The sequence below is a fragment of the Paroedura picta genome, chromosome 12 (assembly GCF_049243985.1).
Source record: "Paroedura picta isolate Pp20150507F chromosome 12, Ppicta_v3.0, whole genome shotgun sequence".
Taxonomy (NCBI): domain Eukaryota; kingdom Metazoa; phylum Chordata; class Lepidosauria; order Squamata; family Gekkonidae; genus Paroedura; species Paroedura picta.
The window spans coordinates 2,870,911-2,889,466 of record NC_135380.1 but is presented as its reverse complement, the minus strand read 5'-3'; the positions used below and the strand labels follow the sequence as shown (position 1 = coordinate 2,889,466).

General features: G+C 53.9%; 1 protein-coding gene across 5 annotated transcripts in view; it reads left to right on the top strand.

Annotated features, from left to right (window-relative positions):
* DIXDC1 (DIX domain containing 1) overlaps nt 1-18,556 on the top strand; it is a 49,725-nt gene that overhangs the window by 18,650 nt on the left and 12,519 nt on the right. For 3 of the 5 annotated variants that reach the window (XM_077305368.1, XM_077305366.1, XM_077305365.1), the window contains 6 exons: nt 4,366-4,495; nt 5,762-5,887; nt 8,237-8,495; nt 8,779-8,886; nt 15,033-15,145; nt 17,333-17,481. In XM_077305368.1, the coding sequence (XP_077161483.1) occupies nt 4,366-4,495; nt 5,762-5,887; nt 8,237-8,495; nt 8,779-8,886; nt 15,033-15,145; nt 17,333-17,481 (885 nt within the window). Of the gene's footprint in view, nt 1-4,365; nt 4,496-5,761; nt 5,888-8,236; nt 8,496-8,778; nt 8,891-13,160; nt 13,527-15,032; nt 15,146-17,332; nt 17,482-18,556 lie in introns of those variants that run through there. The other 2 variants (XM_077305370.1, XM_077305369.1) reach the window with 2 other exon arrangements.

Genomic DNA, 18,556 nt, shown 5'->3' with positions numbered 1-18,556 from the left:
CTACTACGAAACAGAATCCTAAGGTCTTCACAGGTTCTCATGTAAAGTGTTGTTAGTTCATAATCTTTAGGATGCTTTAGGATGCTTTGGGCTGATCCTGCGTTGAGCAGGGGGTTGGGCTAGATGGCCTGTATGGCCCCTTCCAACTCTATGATTCTATGATAATCAAAGATGCAGCATCAAAGCATCTACTCACTGACCTGGGTGGCCCAGGCGAGCGTGATCTCAGCTGCTCTCACAAGCATAGCAGGGCTTGATTCCCTAATCCTCTGCATGCAGCCGTCTGGGTGACCTTGGCTAGTCACAGTCCTGTTAGAGCTGTTCTCACAGCAATTTCTCCTAGAGCTCCCTCAGCCTCACTTACCTCACAGTGTGCCTGTTGTGGGATGAGGAAGGGAAAGCAATTGTAAGCCGCTTTGAGACTCCTTCCGACAGTGAAAAGTGGGGGGAAAAAACAACTCTTCTTCTTTTCCCTACATAGAAAATCCCTTTTGAATAAGTCAGCTTTATGATGTACACCGCCCTGAGCCAGTTTGGGGAGGGCGGTGTATCAGTTGAATGAATGAATTAATATAAATAAGTGATTCCTGCAGATATTTTAAAATAGAAGTGCAGCTAGTTTTGCATTCTGCCCTTCGCGAGGACTGCAGAACAGGTTCTGCCGTGCTCTCATATTCCCAGTGTAATCAAGTTGCGGAGGGCGATTAAGATGCAAGGAGGAGATCGAAGAAAGCATTTCATTTTGACACTCCAGAAATCTTGATGTTCCACACGGCTGGCTGCCTGGCTGGCTGGTGCCTTGTGGTTTCCGCCTTTCTGCCCACTTGATGCCACCCGGCCCTTCCCTCAGCCATTAATCTTTCATAACATTCTCATTTGGGTCGCCTGTGAAATCTCCGCAGCCAGGGATAAACAGGCTGCTGCTTGGGGTTGTCTTTCTGTCGGAGTCCAAACCTCTGAGGAGCAGAGCAGGCAAAATCAGAAAGCGCTTACAGTTTTCTGGTCACATAATAAGCCTCCAGCCTGAAACCGCTGCAGGAGAATCTTCCTCTTTGAAGGGGAGCGATTACGCGGACTGCTAATTAAACCAGAGGTTGTTCCATCCGCTTTCCTTCCTGTGGCTGGCTCTGCACAGGGGCAGGAAGTCCCCTCTCTTGATAAGGAGCTGGACTTTTGCAGAGGCTGATGAGTCATTTGCATATTTTAAAAGGTGCAATGATGAAGAACATCGTAAAAGAGAAAGCGAATGTGTGTCTTTGGCCATGTTATCTGCCACCAAGTCACGTCCAGCTTACAATGACCAGCCCAAAATAGCTCCCACTTGAACCTACAAATTAATGACCTCTCAAACACTCTGTTTGTCAACAGCCTTGCTCAGATCTTGCAACCTGAGGGCCACGGCCCCCATGTTTGGGTCGATCCATCTCAGGTTGGCTCTTCCTTGTCTCCTGCGGCTCTCTTCCTGGCATTGTCGTCCTTGTGAACAGAACGAGAGCCTCAGTTTAGTCATTTTAGCTTCTTGACAGACTCCAAGCTCCAAGAATTGACTTACTTATCTTTTTTGGGTGGTCCACCACGGAATCTATAAAGCTCTCCTTCTGATGAAATCTACCGTCATCCTGTCAGCTTGCTTCATTGTTCCACTTTCACCCCCATACATAGCAACGGCTCATAAAGCCTGTCAAAATATTTTAAATGAAAAACTTGATTTCTTTTCCTGCACCGTGCAAAGCTCCAATCTGATAAGCGCTTCAAGCGCTGAGCTGGTTGTTGAAATCTCATCGCTCTCCGTAGGACTTGCTGCATAGTCTTAAATGTACTCATTCAGAACAGGCTGAGCTGGTACTTGTTTATTTTTTAGACGTGGGCGCCATTTCCCCTGCTGGCCAGGAGCATGCCAAGCCCCTACAGCTGGTCAAGTTCACAGTTCAGGGCTTAGCTTGACCCCAGCTGTTGGCAGCATGGCTTGAGCGGTGGGCACAGGGGCCGCGCATGCCCATTGCATCCTGCACCACTGGAGGGAGTCAAGCCACTGAGAACAAAGAGTGTGACAGGGTCAAGGGGGGAGGGGGGGTGTTGGCAGCTCCCTCCCTTCTCTCTTTTGCGCCTTTGGGAGTCTTCTCCTCTGAGGACCCATGATTGGGTGATGATCCACAGTTTTAATTCCCACGCAAGAATGTTATGGATTGTAGCGTTGGATACAACCACCTTAGTCAGATAGCTGCATTCGCTCCAGATTCTGAGAGTTAGGAAAAAAGACGAACCCGTAGGAATTTCTACTGTGCTGTCGAGCTCCAAAGAGTCTCACGGCAGCCTTCAAAACAGCATTGGGTCAACAGTCAGAGAAAGCCAACGCATAACGTAGGTATCTTCCATGTTTCAGGCACCTTTGCAGGCACCTTTTGGGCGGCTGCTCTAGGCCCCGGGCGCGATCGCCCACGTCCCCCGGTTTCTTACACCTTTGCGGTGCCTTCTCCCAAACCAGCTTGGGTGAATTTTAATTTTCTTTTTCTGGAGAGGACGTGTTCAAATTGCTCCAAAGGGATGCGTGGGAGGAATGACCCAGTTTCTAAGACCCAGGGCTAAAAGCAGCCGCGACAACAACATACAAGTCTGCCGTTTGCAGGGACGGTGGGGTGTAGGCGTGGGTAGAGTGGTGGGTTAGGAATGGGAGGGGGCGGCCCCAGCTTTGAATCCCCACTTCTGCCGTGGAGGCTGACTGGGTGACCTTGGGCCCCTCACTAACCCTCACCAGAAGTCCAGAAGCTAGTAGGACCAGGGTATCCGAGGTATCGATAAGATTTGTTAGCCTCTTTTCTGTTACTCAAGACCAGGGGTAGTCAAACTGCGGCCCTCCAGATGTCCATGGACTACAATTCCCATGAGCCCCTGCCAGCGAATGCTGGCAGGGGCTCATGGGAATTGTAGTCCATGGACATCTGGAGGGCCGCAGTTTGACTACCCCTGCAAGACTTTGGGCTCTGCCTGACTTGATTTTGGTAATTAACATACAACTGAGGAAGTCAAACAAAAGGAGTTTATCTCTGGGACAGGAGTGTTTGATGGTTAGCCTTAAAGAGACAGAAGACAAGATGCCTTTCTTCTAGCTTGGCATAGTATTGATCTCCAGTTGAAATATCTCACTGCAGTCGAAACGAATTCTTTGCAAACGTACAGGATTTATTGACCCACACGGGTCGTCCAGATGGAAGCTGGAAACCTCCTGTTTTTGCAGCTGTTCTCCAGGCAACAGAGATCCGTCCGCCTGGAGAACGTGGCTTCTGCGGAAGGCGGAAGTTGTGGCCGTAGACTCCGTGGAAGCCCCTTCCTTCCCCTCCTAAACCTGCAGGCATTTCTCAACCTGGGGTGGGCAGCCCTAATTTTGAACAGTGTCGACTGAGCCGGCCGTGCCTGCTGACTGCTCCCCACTTCTCTGCTGGGCAAGGGCCTCCAAAAAGGGACCGGCTGCCAGACCCCATCCTGAGCGAGACAGACAGAGTTGTGTGGCCTTGCGGCGGAAACGGGATTTCTCTTGTCAGGAGGGATACAAGCTGGGCGATAATCAGAACGTGACGGTGGCAGCGGAGAGGCGTGCGCTGTGACCGACATTGCCAAGAGCGCACGGAAGCAAAGCTTAAAACCTGCCCCGTCAGCAGAATAGCAGGGAGCTTAGCGAACGTGGATGCTGCACTTTCAAAGGAATGCACGCGATTATGTCTCCTGGGTGTCCATTGGGGGGGGGGGTGATCTTAGCTGTGATGGGGAGGGGATCTGCTTGCTCTTGTGCAGGAGACTAGAAGCCGCCGTTTACCCTTTCAGCTGCAGATAAGCACATTTTAAATAAGCCATCAAATGCATTTCGGGGAGGGGGGATACACATTCAAACCTTGACTGCCCCACACCATGGCTTTCCCCGAACCCCATGGAGAGAATTGCTAATGCCCAGGCCGAGAGCGGCCAAGCCAAGAGATGCGTCGTTGGTCCCATAGTGCTTGTGCCCATCCCATGCTCCTCTCTGGCCACAGAGGTTTTTAGAGAGCTTGGGAAACCGGCTTGACCAGCAGCAGCCGTGGGACAACAAACCTGAGCGTAGTCCAGCAGGTATCCTTCTGTGCTCAAGGGCGCCATGTGCATAAGGGGTTTCCCAGGGGATTTAGGGAGTTGGGGCCTGGCCTTCATCTGGGTTGGGTGTGTGGGGCTGCCTGGAGCACTGAGGGCCAGGAGGAAGCCCTTGTGCCTGCAGGACATGGTTGTGATTCTCAGAACGGCTTCCCTGTACAGAAAGGGCCACAGGGCAAAGTGTGGTGGGTTTGCTCCCTGCCCTGACCCGCAGTCAAAGCTCTTGTTCTGCTCCCTCTTTTCCAGCATCAGCTGCAGGCCTATGTGGCCTGGGTGAATTCGCAGCTGAAGAAGAAGCCAGCGGTGAAGCCGGTGCAGGACCTCAGGCGGGATCTCCGAGATGGGGTGGTCCTGGCTTCCCTCGTGGAGATTGTAGGTCAGTAGACCAACGTGCTGCTCCTGGCAAGGGTTGGGGGTTGCTTTCAGCCATGTCCTCAGCAGAATTAGTCAGGTAGGCGGAAGAGAACAGGGGTGCGCACGTGGGTGGGTGGACAGATGGAGCTCCCCATGCACATGCATGTTTTTGGTTCAGCATCTCCCTTACCCCCCCCCCCAATTAGAGAAGCCAGCCTGGTGTATTGGTTAAGAGCGGCAGACTGTAACCTGATTTGATTTGATCCCCCGCTCCTCCATAGCCAGCTGGGTGACCTTGGCTAGTCACAGTTCTTTTAGAGGTGTTCTTGCAGAGCAGTTCTCTTTGAGATCTCTCAACCCCACCTACCTCGTAGAGTGTCTGTTGTGGGGAGAAGAAGGGAATGATGTTTGTAAGCTGCTTTGGGGCTCCCTTGCGTCGTGAAAAGCAGAGTATAAAGAACCAGCTCTTCTTCTTTGAAACAGACACATTGGAAATAACCCTTTTTGCTCGTGCCAAAGCGGTGCATTAAGCACTGAAGCACAGAGCTGTGTTGAAGTCTAGCATGATGGCTGGGTAGATTTTGTCTGTCTTGTTCAAACTGTGGAACGAACCAGGCCTTGAATACAAATCCTAAGTCAGCATCCCGTGGGCTGAGGATGAACCAGCCCCTCCCTTTGCTTCTAAGTAAGCATCAACAGGATCGAGCTTTGGAAGGGCCAGGAGAAAAGCTTCCCCGGGAGGGGTTTGGGCTCGGTGGCAGAGCAGGTTCAGTCCCTGGAAACTCCAGGTGAAAAGATCAGGTAGGAGGCGAAGGGAAAGACCACAGACTGAGACCCCGGAGAGCTGCTGCCAGCCTGCGTGGACAGCGCCGGCCTTGATGGACCACGAGTCTGAGTTGGCACAAGGCAGCCTCATGTATTCCTTCCAAATACTGAGCAGGGACTCCCTCTAGCCGATGCAGCAAATAAGGGGAGACGGCTCTGGATTGCAGGATGGCTCTAATGATGGCAGCCTCTGCGTGCCGTCCGAGGAGAGCCAAATCACGTCTTGTGCTCCCCGCTGCACCCTAGAGGGTCTAACTCAGGGATAGTCAAACTGCGGCCCTCCAGATGTCCATGGACTACAATTCCCATGAGCCCCTGCCAGCGTTCGCTGGCAGGTGCTCATGGGAATTGTAGTCCATGGACATCTGGAGGGCCGCAGTTTGACTACCCCTGCCCTAGAGTCAGCTCTCAGCGTGATGCAGGGGGCTTCTTTGCTGGTAACTGGCGTCCATCTCTTCTTCAGCTGGCGAGAAGCTGAGTGGGGTTCAGGCCAGCCCCGCTAGCCAGCAGGAAATGAAGGACAACGTGGAGAAAGTCCTGCAGTTCGTGGCGTCCAAAAAGATCCGCATGCACCAGACCTCGGCGAAAGGTGAGTGCTCGTGGGCTCCAACATATGCGCATGAAACGGCTAAGCGCATACGTTCAGCATTAGTTCAGCAGTGGAATAGGCTGCCTAAGGAGGTGGTGAGCTCCCCCTCCCTGGCCGTCTTCAAGCAAAGGTTGGATACACACTTTTCTTGGATGCTTTAGGATGCTTAGGGCTGATCCTGCGTTGAACAGGGGGTTGGACTAGATGGCCTGTATGGCCCCTTCCAACTCTAGGATTCTATAAATCCCCATCCCTAGAAACAGGCAGCGCTCTTTGCCTTGCCAGCCATGCTCGCCCTCGTTTCCACAGCTGAGCAGGACGGACCATGTGGCGGAAAAGAGATCTCAGAGGCGACGCCAACCGCTGTTCAGGCCTGAGTCACAGGCATCACACGGATCGGAAGGAACATTCTCTCCTTCTTGCCGGCTTCAAAGCTCCCTCGGTGCTGGCCTCTCCTAGGGGCCCGGGTGTGGCCAAGAGGGGGAACAGGGACTTCAGCTGGAAAAAGAGAGCGCCTGATGCGCACGTTGTTTCCAGAAAAGAAGAGCACAGCCCTGCAGGTTATAAACATCAGTTGGGCGTCCTTTCAGACCCTGCGGAAAACAGTGGGCCTTCTGTGCCGACAAGATTCTGCACAATGCCACCCCCTCTTGCCGAGGGAGATGTTACACAAGCGTTTTTGTACCAGCTTTGAGAGAAACTTTGAGGTTTGTACCAGCTTTGTGCCAGCTTTGAGAAAAACTGCAGCCGGAACAATCTGCCTCTGAGATTTTTTATAGTGTCCAGGAAAATCTGGGAGTTGACATGTGCCTTTACAAGAGTTTGGGTAGCCTTCTATTTTAGGTGGATTCCTGGGCAGCCCTGGTGGGCTTGTCCTGTGACAAGCCTTGCTTCACTTTGTGGAGGGTTGGACTAGATGACCCTGGAGGTCCCTTCCAATTCTATGATTCTGTGAATCCTCTCACACTGGCACACCTGTTCCCAAAACTGGGTATCTGTTTCTTCAATTGAGAGAGAACAGACCGGGGAATTAGAACATTTCCCGCATCCCAAATAGGGTGGAATAACCTAGTCAGGAACTAGAAGAAAGGAAGAGTGTAAGGAGGAAATTCTCAGCTTCTAAACTTTCAAAATAAATAAAACTAAAAAAATCTTTCAGAGTGTGTGTATGTGGGGGGGGGGAGCAGAACTATGTTGTCAGGAATGAGATGCCTGTGACATCTGAGCAGTTGGGATGCCAACACGAACTGGGGGATGAATTGCATTTTCTTAAGTAGAAGAGAAGGTGTTTTGAGTAGGAATGGGCATGAACTGGCACACGCACTAAAGTTCGTTGCAAATTCTGGCTAGTTTGGGTTTGTAAAACCTAAAGTGCCACCATGATCTTCCACAAATTTTAAGGCCACTTGTGGCAGTTTGTGAGGAGCAGAAAGCCAGGGTTTAAATGGCTCAGTGTCATTTAAACCACCGCTTTCTGCTCTTTATGAAAAACAGCTGAGCAGTGGGGGGCAGAAAGCAGGGATTAAACGGCTTGGAACCATTTAAATCCCTGCTTTCTGCTCTCCACTGCTAAGCTGTTTGGTTTAAGTGACTCGGAGGAGAAAGAAGTTGGGAGCAAAAAGCAGGATCATGAACCAATTCAGTTCATGAACCAATGTATAAATTTATGGTTCAGCCACAAACCACAAATGGAACCGCAAAAATGCAGATTGTGCCCATCCCTAGTTTTGAATGCTTATTAAACAGGATGCCTCTCCACAAAAGTATGTCCCAGAGGGGGAAAACTTTGGCTCCTACCAGAAAGATACATTGGTGCATTTTGTGCTATCTTCTCCCATAGTCCCATAGGTTAGCTTCTTTACTAAGACATGTAATCCCCCCTAGAAGTCCTTGGTGTACTCTAAAGGCCAGCCTGTAGGGGTCAGTCAGTGATTTTATTTTCGTTTGCTAACTCTCAGCTGTGCCATCAATCTAGCTCTCTCCTGCTCCAGTATCCCACTACATTTTGAAATTCTGCCCCTTTTCCCTCGCAAAATGGCCAGTGATGTGTCCAAATCCCGAAAGGTTGGCGACCCCTTTATATTTCGGCATCGGCATGTGTTGCCTGCCCCTCCTCTTCTTCTTCGGATGGCAGCAGAAATGCACTTGCTGTGATAATGTCAGGACAAGGAGAGGGGAGGATTTGACGCGGGGCTGCCGGTTTCACCAGCATCCTCGTGCTCTTTGTATTCTCGACCTTGGAATGTCCTTCCAAAGTTCAACGCAGACTGCTGTGGCTGTCTGGCCTGAGGCCTGCTAGATCTCACGCAAATAACCTTGTGCTGGGGTGGGCTTGGTGACGTTTTGCAGACATTGTCGACGGCAACCTGAAGTCCACCATGAGGCTCATCCTCGCCTTGGCCGCGCACTTCAAACCCGGCTCGAGTAAAGCCGCCAGTCAGGCCCCATCTGGGGCGACGGGAAAGAGCCCAGCAAGAGCGGCACCGTCGGCGGGCAGTCACCGGCCTCAGTCGGCAGCCGCCGTTGCCCAAGGCGCCATGATGGCCCTGGCAGATGTTCGCCAGGACGTCTCGCGCTCAGGACGGGATCTTTTCCGGCACAGACAGAGGTAATCCGTTCTGCTTAAAACCGCTGCAGCCACAAGACTCCCGAGGGGGGGCTTTGAGGATATCCAGGTTCCTCCACTGATGTCATCTTTAGGGTCTGGAAGGAATTTTCCCGAGAGTAGATTGGCTTTAAAGATGAACCCAGTTAAGACAGTTGCCATCGGCAGAGAAGTGACCCCTTCCCTCTTTAAGCTGGGCACGGGAACAGCATTAAGCAAAATCCTACGAATGCATCTCATGAGGTCGGCCTTCATGTTGCTCTGTTTGCCTCGACTTTGTCTCCAGAACCAGCAGCATGGATGACGAGATTGAGCATCCCTACTGGAGCGTCCGTGCGCTGGTGCAGCAGTACGAGGGGCAACAGAGCACACCTTCGGAGTCCCACGCTTCCAGGTAATCTAAGGTGTCTTTCCCGGCTCAGTGCTGAGCCTCATCCCTTCCTCGTGGAGAACAGCACTTGGAGAGCTTGTAAGAGAACTGAGTCTGGTTTCTGGGCTGACTCCACAGTTCTAAGCATGTCGGATTAGATGTCAGATTCCCTCTGAGGGAAGGGGAAGGGTGGGCAAGGGTAAGCTGCTTTTAAGATACACGAGGCCTGCTGGGTGGCCTTGGGCCAGTCACAGTTCTCTCAGATCTCTCTCAGCTGCACCTGCCTCATTGGGTGTCTGTTGTGGGGAGAGGAAGGGTAGGTGATTGTAAGCTGCACTTCTTCTTTTTCTGTAAAGGGGCCTTTCATGGCCTGGTTCGATGGAGAAAAGCTGGTTTAATTGCCAGAGACTGTTGTGTGTCCCCCACCCGCCCTTTTCCATTAGTGAAAGCGACTGGGCTCAGCCACAGTTCCTGCTGGTGGTCCCCTTACCACTTTCCACCCCTGCTCCCCTTTTCTCGGACTCCCTTGCCAAGACATCCTCAAGCACGCACCCCTTCCCCTAGCCCCCTCCCGATGCTCATGTTCAGTCAGTTCACCCATTCATTCATTTCTGCAAAGGCCCCTGGGCCCGTTTGCCCCGGGGTAGAGATGCCCGAGTCCTTCCAGCAAGGGCCACCAAGGGGTGCAGAAGACCTGCGGCTGAGGAGGAGGATGCCCGGCCTTCCAGACTCACTATAAATAGCGCTGTGGCCTCAGAGGACCTGGGAAGCTCATTGAGGCTCAGGCCAGGGCTGGGGAGGGGAGGGGAGAGGAGGCCCGTCTGTCTGTCTGTCTGTCTGTCTGTCTGTCTATCTATCTATCTATCTATCTATTTCAATTTATATACCACCACTCCCAAGTGGCTCGTGGCAGTTCACAGAAAAAACCTCCCCACGATAAAATCCCATAATCATCAAAACCCCAAATAATAATTAAAACCCCAGTTACAACTACCCCCAGACGCCAAGAGCATTTGGTAGAAATCTGACGGAAACGCTCACGGCTCCCCTAGAATTGTTCCCCTATAAAGAAGCCCTGAATTTAGGGCCCATGTGGGCAAAGAATCCGTGTAAAACAAGAGAGAAAGAAAGGAGAAAGCAGAATCCAGAGAAAGAAAGGAGTCCTTGGCCAGGGGGCCTCATTAAAAACGGCATGGCACATTTCACAAGAGTTAGGGCGATTGGCCCTCTGAGGCCTGGCCAGATTCCAGGGTGGGTAATTACAATTTGCCTCCCGCAGTTCTAATTGGCAACGCCCCCCCCCCCCCGCTCCTTCCTAGCCAAAACGCTGTCATTTTCTCAGTACACAGGAAGGGAGCAAGTCAGTTGCAGGCAAGGTGAGGATGATTCTGTCACCTGGGAGCACTTGGGGCTTTGTTTCCTCCCCCCTTCCATTCATATAAAACCAGAGTGGGGCTTTTGGCCCTGCGGGTGCCAGAAGCTGCTTCGTCCCAGCTGTCCTGCTCAGTTCTGAAATATGGACCACTGTGGGTGTGCACAAAGGGAGGTGTTCCAGAAGCACTGCTTCGCTAGCTCGGACCAGGGTTGGTTCCACATGAGGGTTTTGCTGCAGTTTGGCATTCAAACTTGATCCAGCAGGCTCTTCTGAGGTTCTTATGCAGGCCTTGCTTGGCTCCTGTGCCCTGTTGTGGGCCCTGCAGAGGAACTGGTTGGTCCCTTTGTGAGGCAGGAGGCCGGACTAGCTGGGCTGCTGGACCGATCCAGCAAAGCTCTTCTTCTGTTCCTGTCTGTCAGGAGCCCTGCAGTGCTTGTAGATCAGAAGGACTTGGGTGAGTTTGATGTTTCATGTAGCATTTTCACTGAATGTCCAGCATCCAGCAAAATCTAATGGGGAAACTACCCTGCCCCCCCCCAGCCCCATCTCCACATACTGGGTTTCCCTCTGAGACCCCCCCAGTGGAGTTAAGCTTCCAAAGTCTCGTCTTTGCCCCCCCCCCCCCCTTTGCAGGCCTCTCCCTTCCCACCCAGCTGCGCTTGCGGGATCAGAGGCAAGAGGAAGCCCCGGCTTGATCCCGTGTGCCCTTTTCCCAGGGTTCCCTTAATCCTTCAGGGCTGAGGTGCCTTCAGGAGGACCTGCCTGCCTGCCTGCCTGCTAGGAAATAGATCGTAGTAGATGGTCCCAAGCGGCGGCTCAAAGGCACTTCCGTTCAGCCGGGGTCCCTGTGCTGTGAGGTGGAAACAGAATTCATTCCTAATGTCCTGAGACTTGGGATTGTGCCGCATCCGTCAGACGTGACAGAATCAGCCCTGCAGAGCTGAGGTCCAAGAGAGGGGGAGGAGCAGAATTGTGTCTCTGTTGCGGCAGGAGAAACAAGAGAGAAAATATTATTATTAGTTAAATAGTCAAACATTTCCTACACATTTCACCAATAGGCTTTGTCAGGGAAATTTGTTTGCCTTCCAATCGTTCTTCAGAAACGGCTCTTTGAAGAACTGTTGAAAGACAGATTTCCCCTGGCAGAGCCTATTGGCGGAACACATAGAGAATTTTTAGATATTTAACTGAGTGAGAAAAAATATTTTTTTAACGTGATTTTGCATCATCAGCCTTGGCTGGTTTTTAATGCCTGCGACTGGTGGGGCCCTTTATTTTCTTGTCACTGGCAGGAAAAACTAACCAATGCATTGGCGTGTGCTTATGGAAGGGATGGGGCCAGAACCGGCAAGGGGGCTTCAGGGGTCCTTGGTGGAGAGGGTGGGGCCAGGGGTCCAACAGAACGGCTTCTCTCCCCACCCACCACACACAGGGGCAGCTGCAAGCTTGTTTGGCGTGAAAAACAGCAGACTGAGCTTCTAGTACACTGAAGTGTCAGAACTCGGCACCCAGAATCCTTGCAGGAGGGTGTGTGTGTGTGTGTGTGTGGTGGGGGGGTGGCTGCAAGGTAGAGGAGAGGAACGGAGACTGAAATCATGTTCAGTCAGCATCAAGGCCAATTTGTGATGCTTCTGGGGGCACGAGGTGGCTTGTTTTTAAATCTAGGTCAGGTGCTCAAGGATGCTTAATGCTTAATTGTGGATTCACAGTGCGGGGTGGCAAAGGGGCAGGGTTTTCATAGGTGCCCCTTCAGAACCGGGTTTAGAGGTTCTGGAGTTCCTGAACCAGGTGACGGTGGCAGAGGGTGGCCTTGTTGTCCTGCCGTGGAAGAGCGAGATTCAAGACCAGCAGGACACTGGAGAGCCCGCCAGGGTCAAAGTTCCCTTTGTCGAATCTGGCAAAGGGAGCTTCAGCTCTTGAAAGCACAAATCCCTTCAAGCTTGATGGTCTGTCAGTTGCTACTAGACTCCAGTCCAGCTACTCTGGGGGAGTTGTCCCGACCCTGTGCTTTTGTTCCTCAGGAAGCCCATGAGACACCCAGCTAGCCACAGATGGAGGAGGAGCGGGGAATCAAACCCGGCTCTCCAGAGTACTCTTAACCATGACACCAAGCAGGGTGTGTCTGCATGCGTGCAGAAGCCCCTTTGTTGTTTCCTTGCCCAGCTGTGATCCCCAAAACAGCCATTTTGCTTCTTCAGGGCCTCACCCTTCTCCCTGTGTTGCATTCAGAGTCGGTGCCATTTTGGCGAAAGCCAGCGTGATATTGCGGTTAGATAGATCGAACTACGATCTGGGAAGATCCAGTTGTGCCACGGATGCTCACTCTGTGATTCTGGGCCATGCTCTCAGCCTGACCTACCTCGCAGGGTTGTTGTCTGGAATAAAAGGGGGCAGAGGAGAAGGATGTAAGCCGTCTTGGGTCCCCATATCGGGGAGAAAGGTGGGGTAGAAACAAGGTAGAGGAATAAGTCAACCACCCGAATGGCCAGATGCCTTCTGGTCACCAAGCAAGAAATTATAGCACCCCCCCCCTCCAGAAAGTAAATCAACAGAAGCAGACAAGTTTCCCTCTCTGCTGCTGCCTTTTGTCAAAATGCATCCTGCCCAAATCTCTGCACACCCCCGGCCAGCTCCCTGCTCGCCCACCCACCTGCACCCACCCACCCACCTGCACCCGCAGGACCGACTGTTGCGCGTTTGTCTGCAGCCCGCGTCTCCTGCAGCTCCCAAGGCCGGTCCCCTGACGTCACGGCTGCTGGGATCGGGGAGGGGTGTGTGTGTGGGGGGGGGGACGGTTCTGCTGGGGAGGCGCAGCGGTGATTCACGGGTTCTGCCCCCCGCGGGCCGCTCGGCCCGGGCTCCGCGCCCCTCCTCCCCTCCCCCCCCCCCCCGGCTGGGCTGGGCTGGGCGCTTCTGCGCGGCGGAGAGCGGGCGAGCGGGCGGGCGGGCGGCGCTGCTGGCTGCGGGGCGGCTTCGGGGCTCTGCGGCGGCGCTGCGTGGCGGCTGGCCCGGGCGGCGGCGCATGAGGACGAGCGGCGCTCGGGAGCCGGACGGAGCCGCGCCGAGATGCCGCCGCGCAGCACAGCCGCCGCGCACACCCGCGCTCGTGGCGCATCCTCCGCCGCCGCCGCCGCCTCCTCGCCGGGCCCCGGGGGGCGCGCCCGGGCAGCGCGGCGCCCTTAGTGCGGCGGGGGCGAAGGCATGCGGCGGCCACCACCCTCCGACGGCTGAGACGCGTGGCGGGCGCGCAGAGGCGGCGGGGGACCATGGGCGGGAAGCCGGTCAAGTGGTGAGCCCCCCCCCGCCGGCGGGGCTTTGGGGGGGGGGCGAGGCAGAGCGTGTCGGAGCCCCGGCTGGCCCCGCCGTCTGGAACGTCGTTGCGCCCCGTCGGGTTTGCGCGGATCCCGCGGCCCTGGCTCCGGGGCTGCCCTTCTGGGCTGATGCTGCCGGGCCGTCCAGGTCGGGCCGTCCAGGGTCGCCGCCTGCCTGCCGCGGCCCCGAGGGGACGGCCGGCTCTGGCGGCCCTGCTGGTGCGCGCTGTGTGGCCCGCAGGAGCGCAACAGGTGGAGCCGGCCCTGGGACGGGGGGGGACACACCTCGCCTCCTGCCTGGCGGCTCCCAAAGGCGCTCCGGCAGCCCCGGCTATCTGCGTGGCCCCCTCTCTCTTTCCTCCTCCCCACGGGGTCATCGCAGCACGTAGCCGTCCTACCGGGCTATCCGGAAAGCTCCCCACCCGGGCCTATTTCAGGTGGAAGGTTTGGGGGTGTTTTCCGGATAGCACCTGGGCACCCTCGGCCTGGCTAAAGTCTCCCTTCCCGGGGGGGGGGGGCTTCCGGGGGAAACGTGCTGGAGACGCCTCCTTTCCCCCCTCACCCCACCCCCCTTCTTTGAAAATCTCCTCTGCTTTCTCCAGTCCCCATTTTTCTGTTCCTTTTGTTTGTTCGGTCTTTTGTTCCCATCTCTGGGAAAACGAAACATTAACTCTTGCTCACACTTGCAAGGCTAAATTCTTTGGGGACGCATTAAATGGGTCAGCGAGCCGTGGATGCCCGTTGTCTGGGCGATGCATGCGGGGAAGTTTCTGAGAGGGAGGGGGAAAGAAGACGGAGAGGCTGGTGCAGAGGGCACATCTGGAATGCCCCCCCCTTTTTTTAAAAAAAGAAGGAGCCCCACTTCAAGGATGCAAAGTCCGGGTCCCTGCGCTTATGGGACTCTGCAGTTGTTAAGGATAACCTTATTTGACTTTTGACTGGCGGCTCCCGGAGGAGCAAGGGGCAAGAAAGAACCGGGGGGAAGCCTCGATTGACAAATTGGAGCCCCTAATAAGATTTCTCCCCACAAGATGCATTTGCCTCCCGGCAGAACTGCCTCCTCGTTATAGAACGAGCACAAAGGTCTCCAGAATGTGGGCCAGGCCGGCCCCCTGAGCTTTTATAGATGCCTGTGGGTTAGGGGTGGGGGTCTTAAAAGCAGAGTTTCCTCAGCTCACCTTGTTCAGCTTAAGGGGCTGGTTGGGGGGGTGGGATTGAGGGTGGCAGAATGGGGGGCAGAAAGACCTGAGCCTTTGGAGGACCATCGCCTTGTGCCATCATGCAGCTGCTGCCCATTTCAGGGGGGGGGGGGGTTTGCTGGTGGGTCGTTCCCTGTTCATGGGAGGCAGTTCTGGGGCACCTCTGCTGAGACTCCTTGACGCATGCTAAACTGACGTATTTCACGTGGCGCGATGGGAGGTGCTCCTTCCCTGCCAGTTTGCGCTGAGGCCGGTGGTTGCCTCCTCTGCTCTTTCCCCTCGCAGCCTCACGTCGCCCAGCCCTGTCAACAGCGCCAAGAGCGAGTCCAGCGCCACCCCTTCGGAGGAAAAGGCGGGATTCGACATTGTGCGTGACGAAGACAACGAGACGAGAACCGGTAAGCCGGCCGGCCGGCCGAGGGGCCTCACTGAGGTTGCTGACTCTGGGTTGAGAGAAACCTGGAGATTTGGAGGGAGACGGTTTTTTTGTTGCCCCCCCCCTTCTCCACATGCAGCCAACTGGGTGAATTTCGGCCAGTCACAGTTCTCATAGAACAGTTCTTTTAGAGCTCTCTCAGCCCCACCAATGTCAAAGACTGTTGTGGGGACAGGAAGGGAAAGGTGTTTGTAAGCTGCTTTCGGACTCCTTTGAGTAGTGAGAAACAAGATATTTTTTTAAAAACCCAGCTCTTTTTCTTCCTTAGGCCAGATCAAAGCTTTTCCTTTGATCCGTCTCAAGGGGAAGCCCCCCTGAGCCATGCGTGGAATGAGCCCAGGGTCACAGGAATGCTCCCGAAAATAGTGCAGGCTTCCTGTGATCTGCATGGGAAAATCTGTGTGCGGTGGCAGCCGATGTTGCTAGCCAGAACTCTTGTTTTGTTGAACAAATTATGGCTGGGGGGGGGGGGGTTGGCATGCATCCGCTGGGTCTTCAGTTGAGGAGATACAAAGATAGGACTCGGATCGTGCATCCTGGCCTTTTCAATCTCGGGTCAAGACTGTTCAGAGCGCCACTTCATGCAGCCCATCTTTGGAGAGGAAGCCGGAGGTGTTTTAGGAAACCACAGCTGCCTCCAGCTTCCTGTTACGCAGACAAACAAACCCCGGTTTGCACCTCCACAGTGTGTGAAACGGCCCTCATCCTCGGCCCCCCTCGAGTCAGCGGGAAATAGTTTCCGCTGCTTTCACACCCGTGAAGACTTCAATGAGGGTTTTTCGCTTTCCTGTGGCTGCAAGTCAGTTGACCTCCTCTGGCTACCATTCAGAGATGTCTTTCTCCTGCTTGAAGTCCCAAAATAACAACATGGGCAAAGAACACGTCCCCGATTTCAAAGTCTGCTGACGTATGGCTTGTAGAGAAACATGCAAAGTCTGAATTGGCTGAGGCACAGCTGAGACTTCGCTCCCCCAGATTCCAGGAGCCCTCAAAGGAGGGAGAGGCTGCAGAATTGCAGGGCCTCCTTCTGCCCCGCCAGGGAGTTGGGCCTGGGGCTTAAATGATGGATGAGCTTAAACCCCGTGGCGAGAGCGATGGGGATGGGAGCAGATTTGCCAAGGGGGAAATTTCCGGGGGAGGCTCCTTTTTATTATTCACCCTGCAGGGTAGGGTGCTTTGTCCTACAATCAAGCGGGAAGGGGGGACACCCCTCAAAACAAAAGCCTGAAATCCCTAGTCTGAGCGAGTCTGAATTTATAATACCCAGAAACTGGAACAGGGCCTGAGAAAATGTGGATTCTGGGGCTGATTTTTTAAAATGCTTCTCAGCTTAGCGCCATCTGCGTTAGAGAGAGGGGTGCTTGCAGTGCAAAAGAGCCAGCGTCCAGCGGCACCTGAAACACTAACAAAATTTGTGGCAGGACAGGAGCTTTCCTGAGTCACGGCTCCCTTTTTCTGATGCCACTCGAATGTGACTCCATCTGTCCGAATGTCTCAGGCAGTGGAATGTTGTAGGACAGGGGTAGTCAACCTGTGGTCCTCCAGATGTCCATGGACTACAATTCCCATGAGCATTTGCTGGCAGGGGCTCATGGGAACTGTAGTCCATGGACATCTGGAGGACCACAGGTTGTCTACCCCTGCTGTAGGATAGATGGACTCACATTCTAGCTGTTTTCCTGACTCAGGAAAGCTCTTACTGGGCCACAATTATTGTTAATCTTCAAGTTGCTGCTGCAGTCTGCCCCTTTGTGCCAGTGCATAGCCAGCTTGTGGGCTTCCCAAAGGTGGGTGAACCAAATGCAGGCCTTGATGGGGCTGTGCTCTGATCCAGAGTGGCTCTCCTTGCTTTAGGATGCTTAGGGCTAATCCTGCGTTGAGCAGGGGGTTGGACTAGATGGCCTGTATGGACCCTTCCAACTCTAGGATTCTATGATTCTTCCTCCCGGCTGTGATCGATCTTCACATGCTCTAGCTGCGTCCTCACCCCACTCCTTGGCATACTTTGAGAGTGCGACGGTCGAAGCAAAAACAGCAGGAGACGGTGGTGGGCCTCCCCTTCTTGTCACCCTTGGACCTTGGATGGGAAGCTGTGCCTGTCCAGAGCGGTTCGGTTCTTCTCCTAACCCTGACCGTGTTCCCCCTGCAGAGGAGGCGGGCTCTCCCTTCCCCCTGGAGTGGCAGGTGCACTGCCCTGTGACAAGCTTGGAGACTTCATGGGAGGAGCAACTGCTGGAGCAGCAAGATCACCTAGAAAAGGAGATGGAGGAAGCCAAGAAGATGATTTCGGGGCTGCAGGTAGGCATTCGGGGGCATTCAACAATGACTTGTGAATTAGAGTTGGAAAAGGAATGGGGCAGCCTGGCTGCTTCTTTGAATATAACCTTGTGTTCGAATATATATTCTAGATATAAAAGATAATTTGACCTTACATTTTGGTTTAAGCTGACATATGTTGAACTTTAAAACCATTTCAGTACAAAACAGTTTTCTTTCAAATGAATAAATACATAAGGAAACTGCACAAGAAGAGCCTGTGTCGTGTAGGATTTAGAGCAGGGGTGGCCAAAATGTGGCTCTCCAAATGTTCATGGACTACAGTTCCCATGAGCTCGTGATGCTAGCAAGGGTTCATGGGAATTGTAGTCCATAAACATCTGGAGAGCCTCCATTTGCCCATCTCTGATTTAGAGTGTCCAACTAGCATCTGGGAGAACCCAGTGAGAAGGAAGCTCACTGGGTGACCTTGAGCCATTAATATACTCTCAGTATAACCAACCTTGCAGGGCTGTTGTGCAAACTGAAGGCCGTGGCTCTTTGGCGGGCCAAGCAGAAGAGGTTATCCCGTAGATCCAGGGGACCCAGGCTGTTTAGGGCGTTGAATGCAAGAATCAGGCCCTTGAATCTGATTTGGTCTGGAGCCAGTGTAGCCGGGAGAGCACTGGTATACTGCGTGCTCCCATGGGGTCCCAGGGACCCACTGCATTCTGGACCAGCTGGAGTTCCTGGGGCAGCTTCAAGGGCAGCCCTGCGTAGAGCGAATTACAGAAGTCTAATCTGTACAGTGATCATCCGGGACTGTAAAAAGACTGAGTCACGGTGGTTACAAGGCGCCATCTTGTAGCCATATAGCACATTTTCCCTTCCTGTGAGACTTGTTTGGCTACCAAGCCACCCCACTTCCCCTCTGCCCCCTCCGTGCCCCGCCCTCCTCCACTTGGGTGCTGTGACTGTCCTGCTCTCCGGAGCAGCAACTCTGGGCTCTCTCAAGAAGGAGGGTCGGCCTGTCCTGGGAACTGCGCTGGTTTTGAATGGTAAATATTTATGTAGGAGCGAACAAAGGACGCATTGTGCGGCCGGCCTGGAGCTGGGC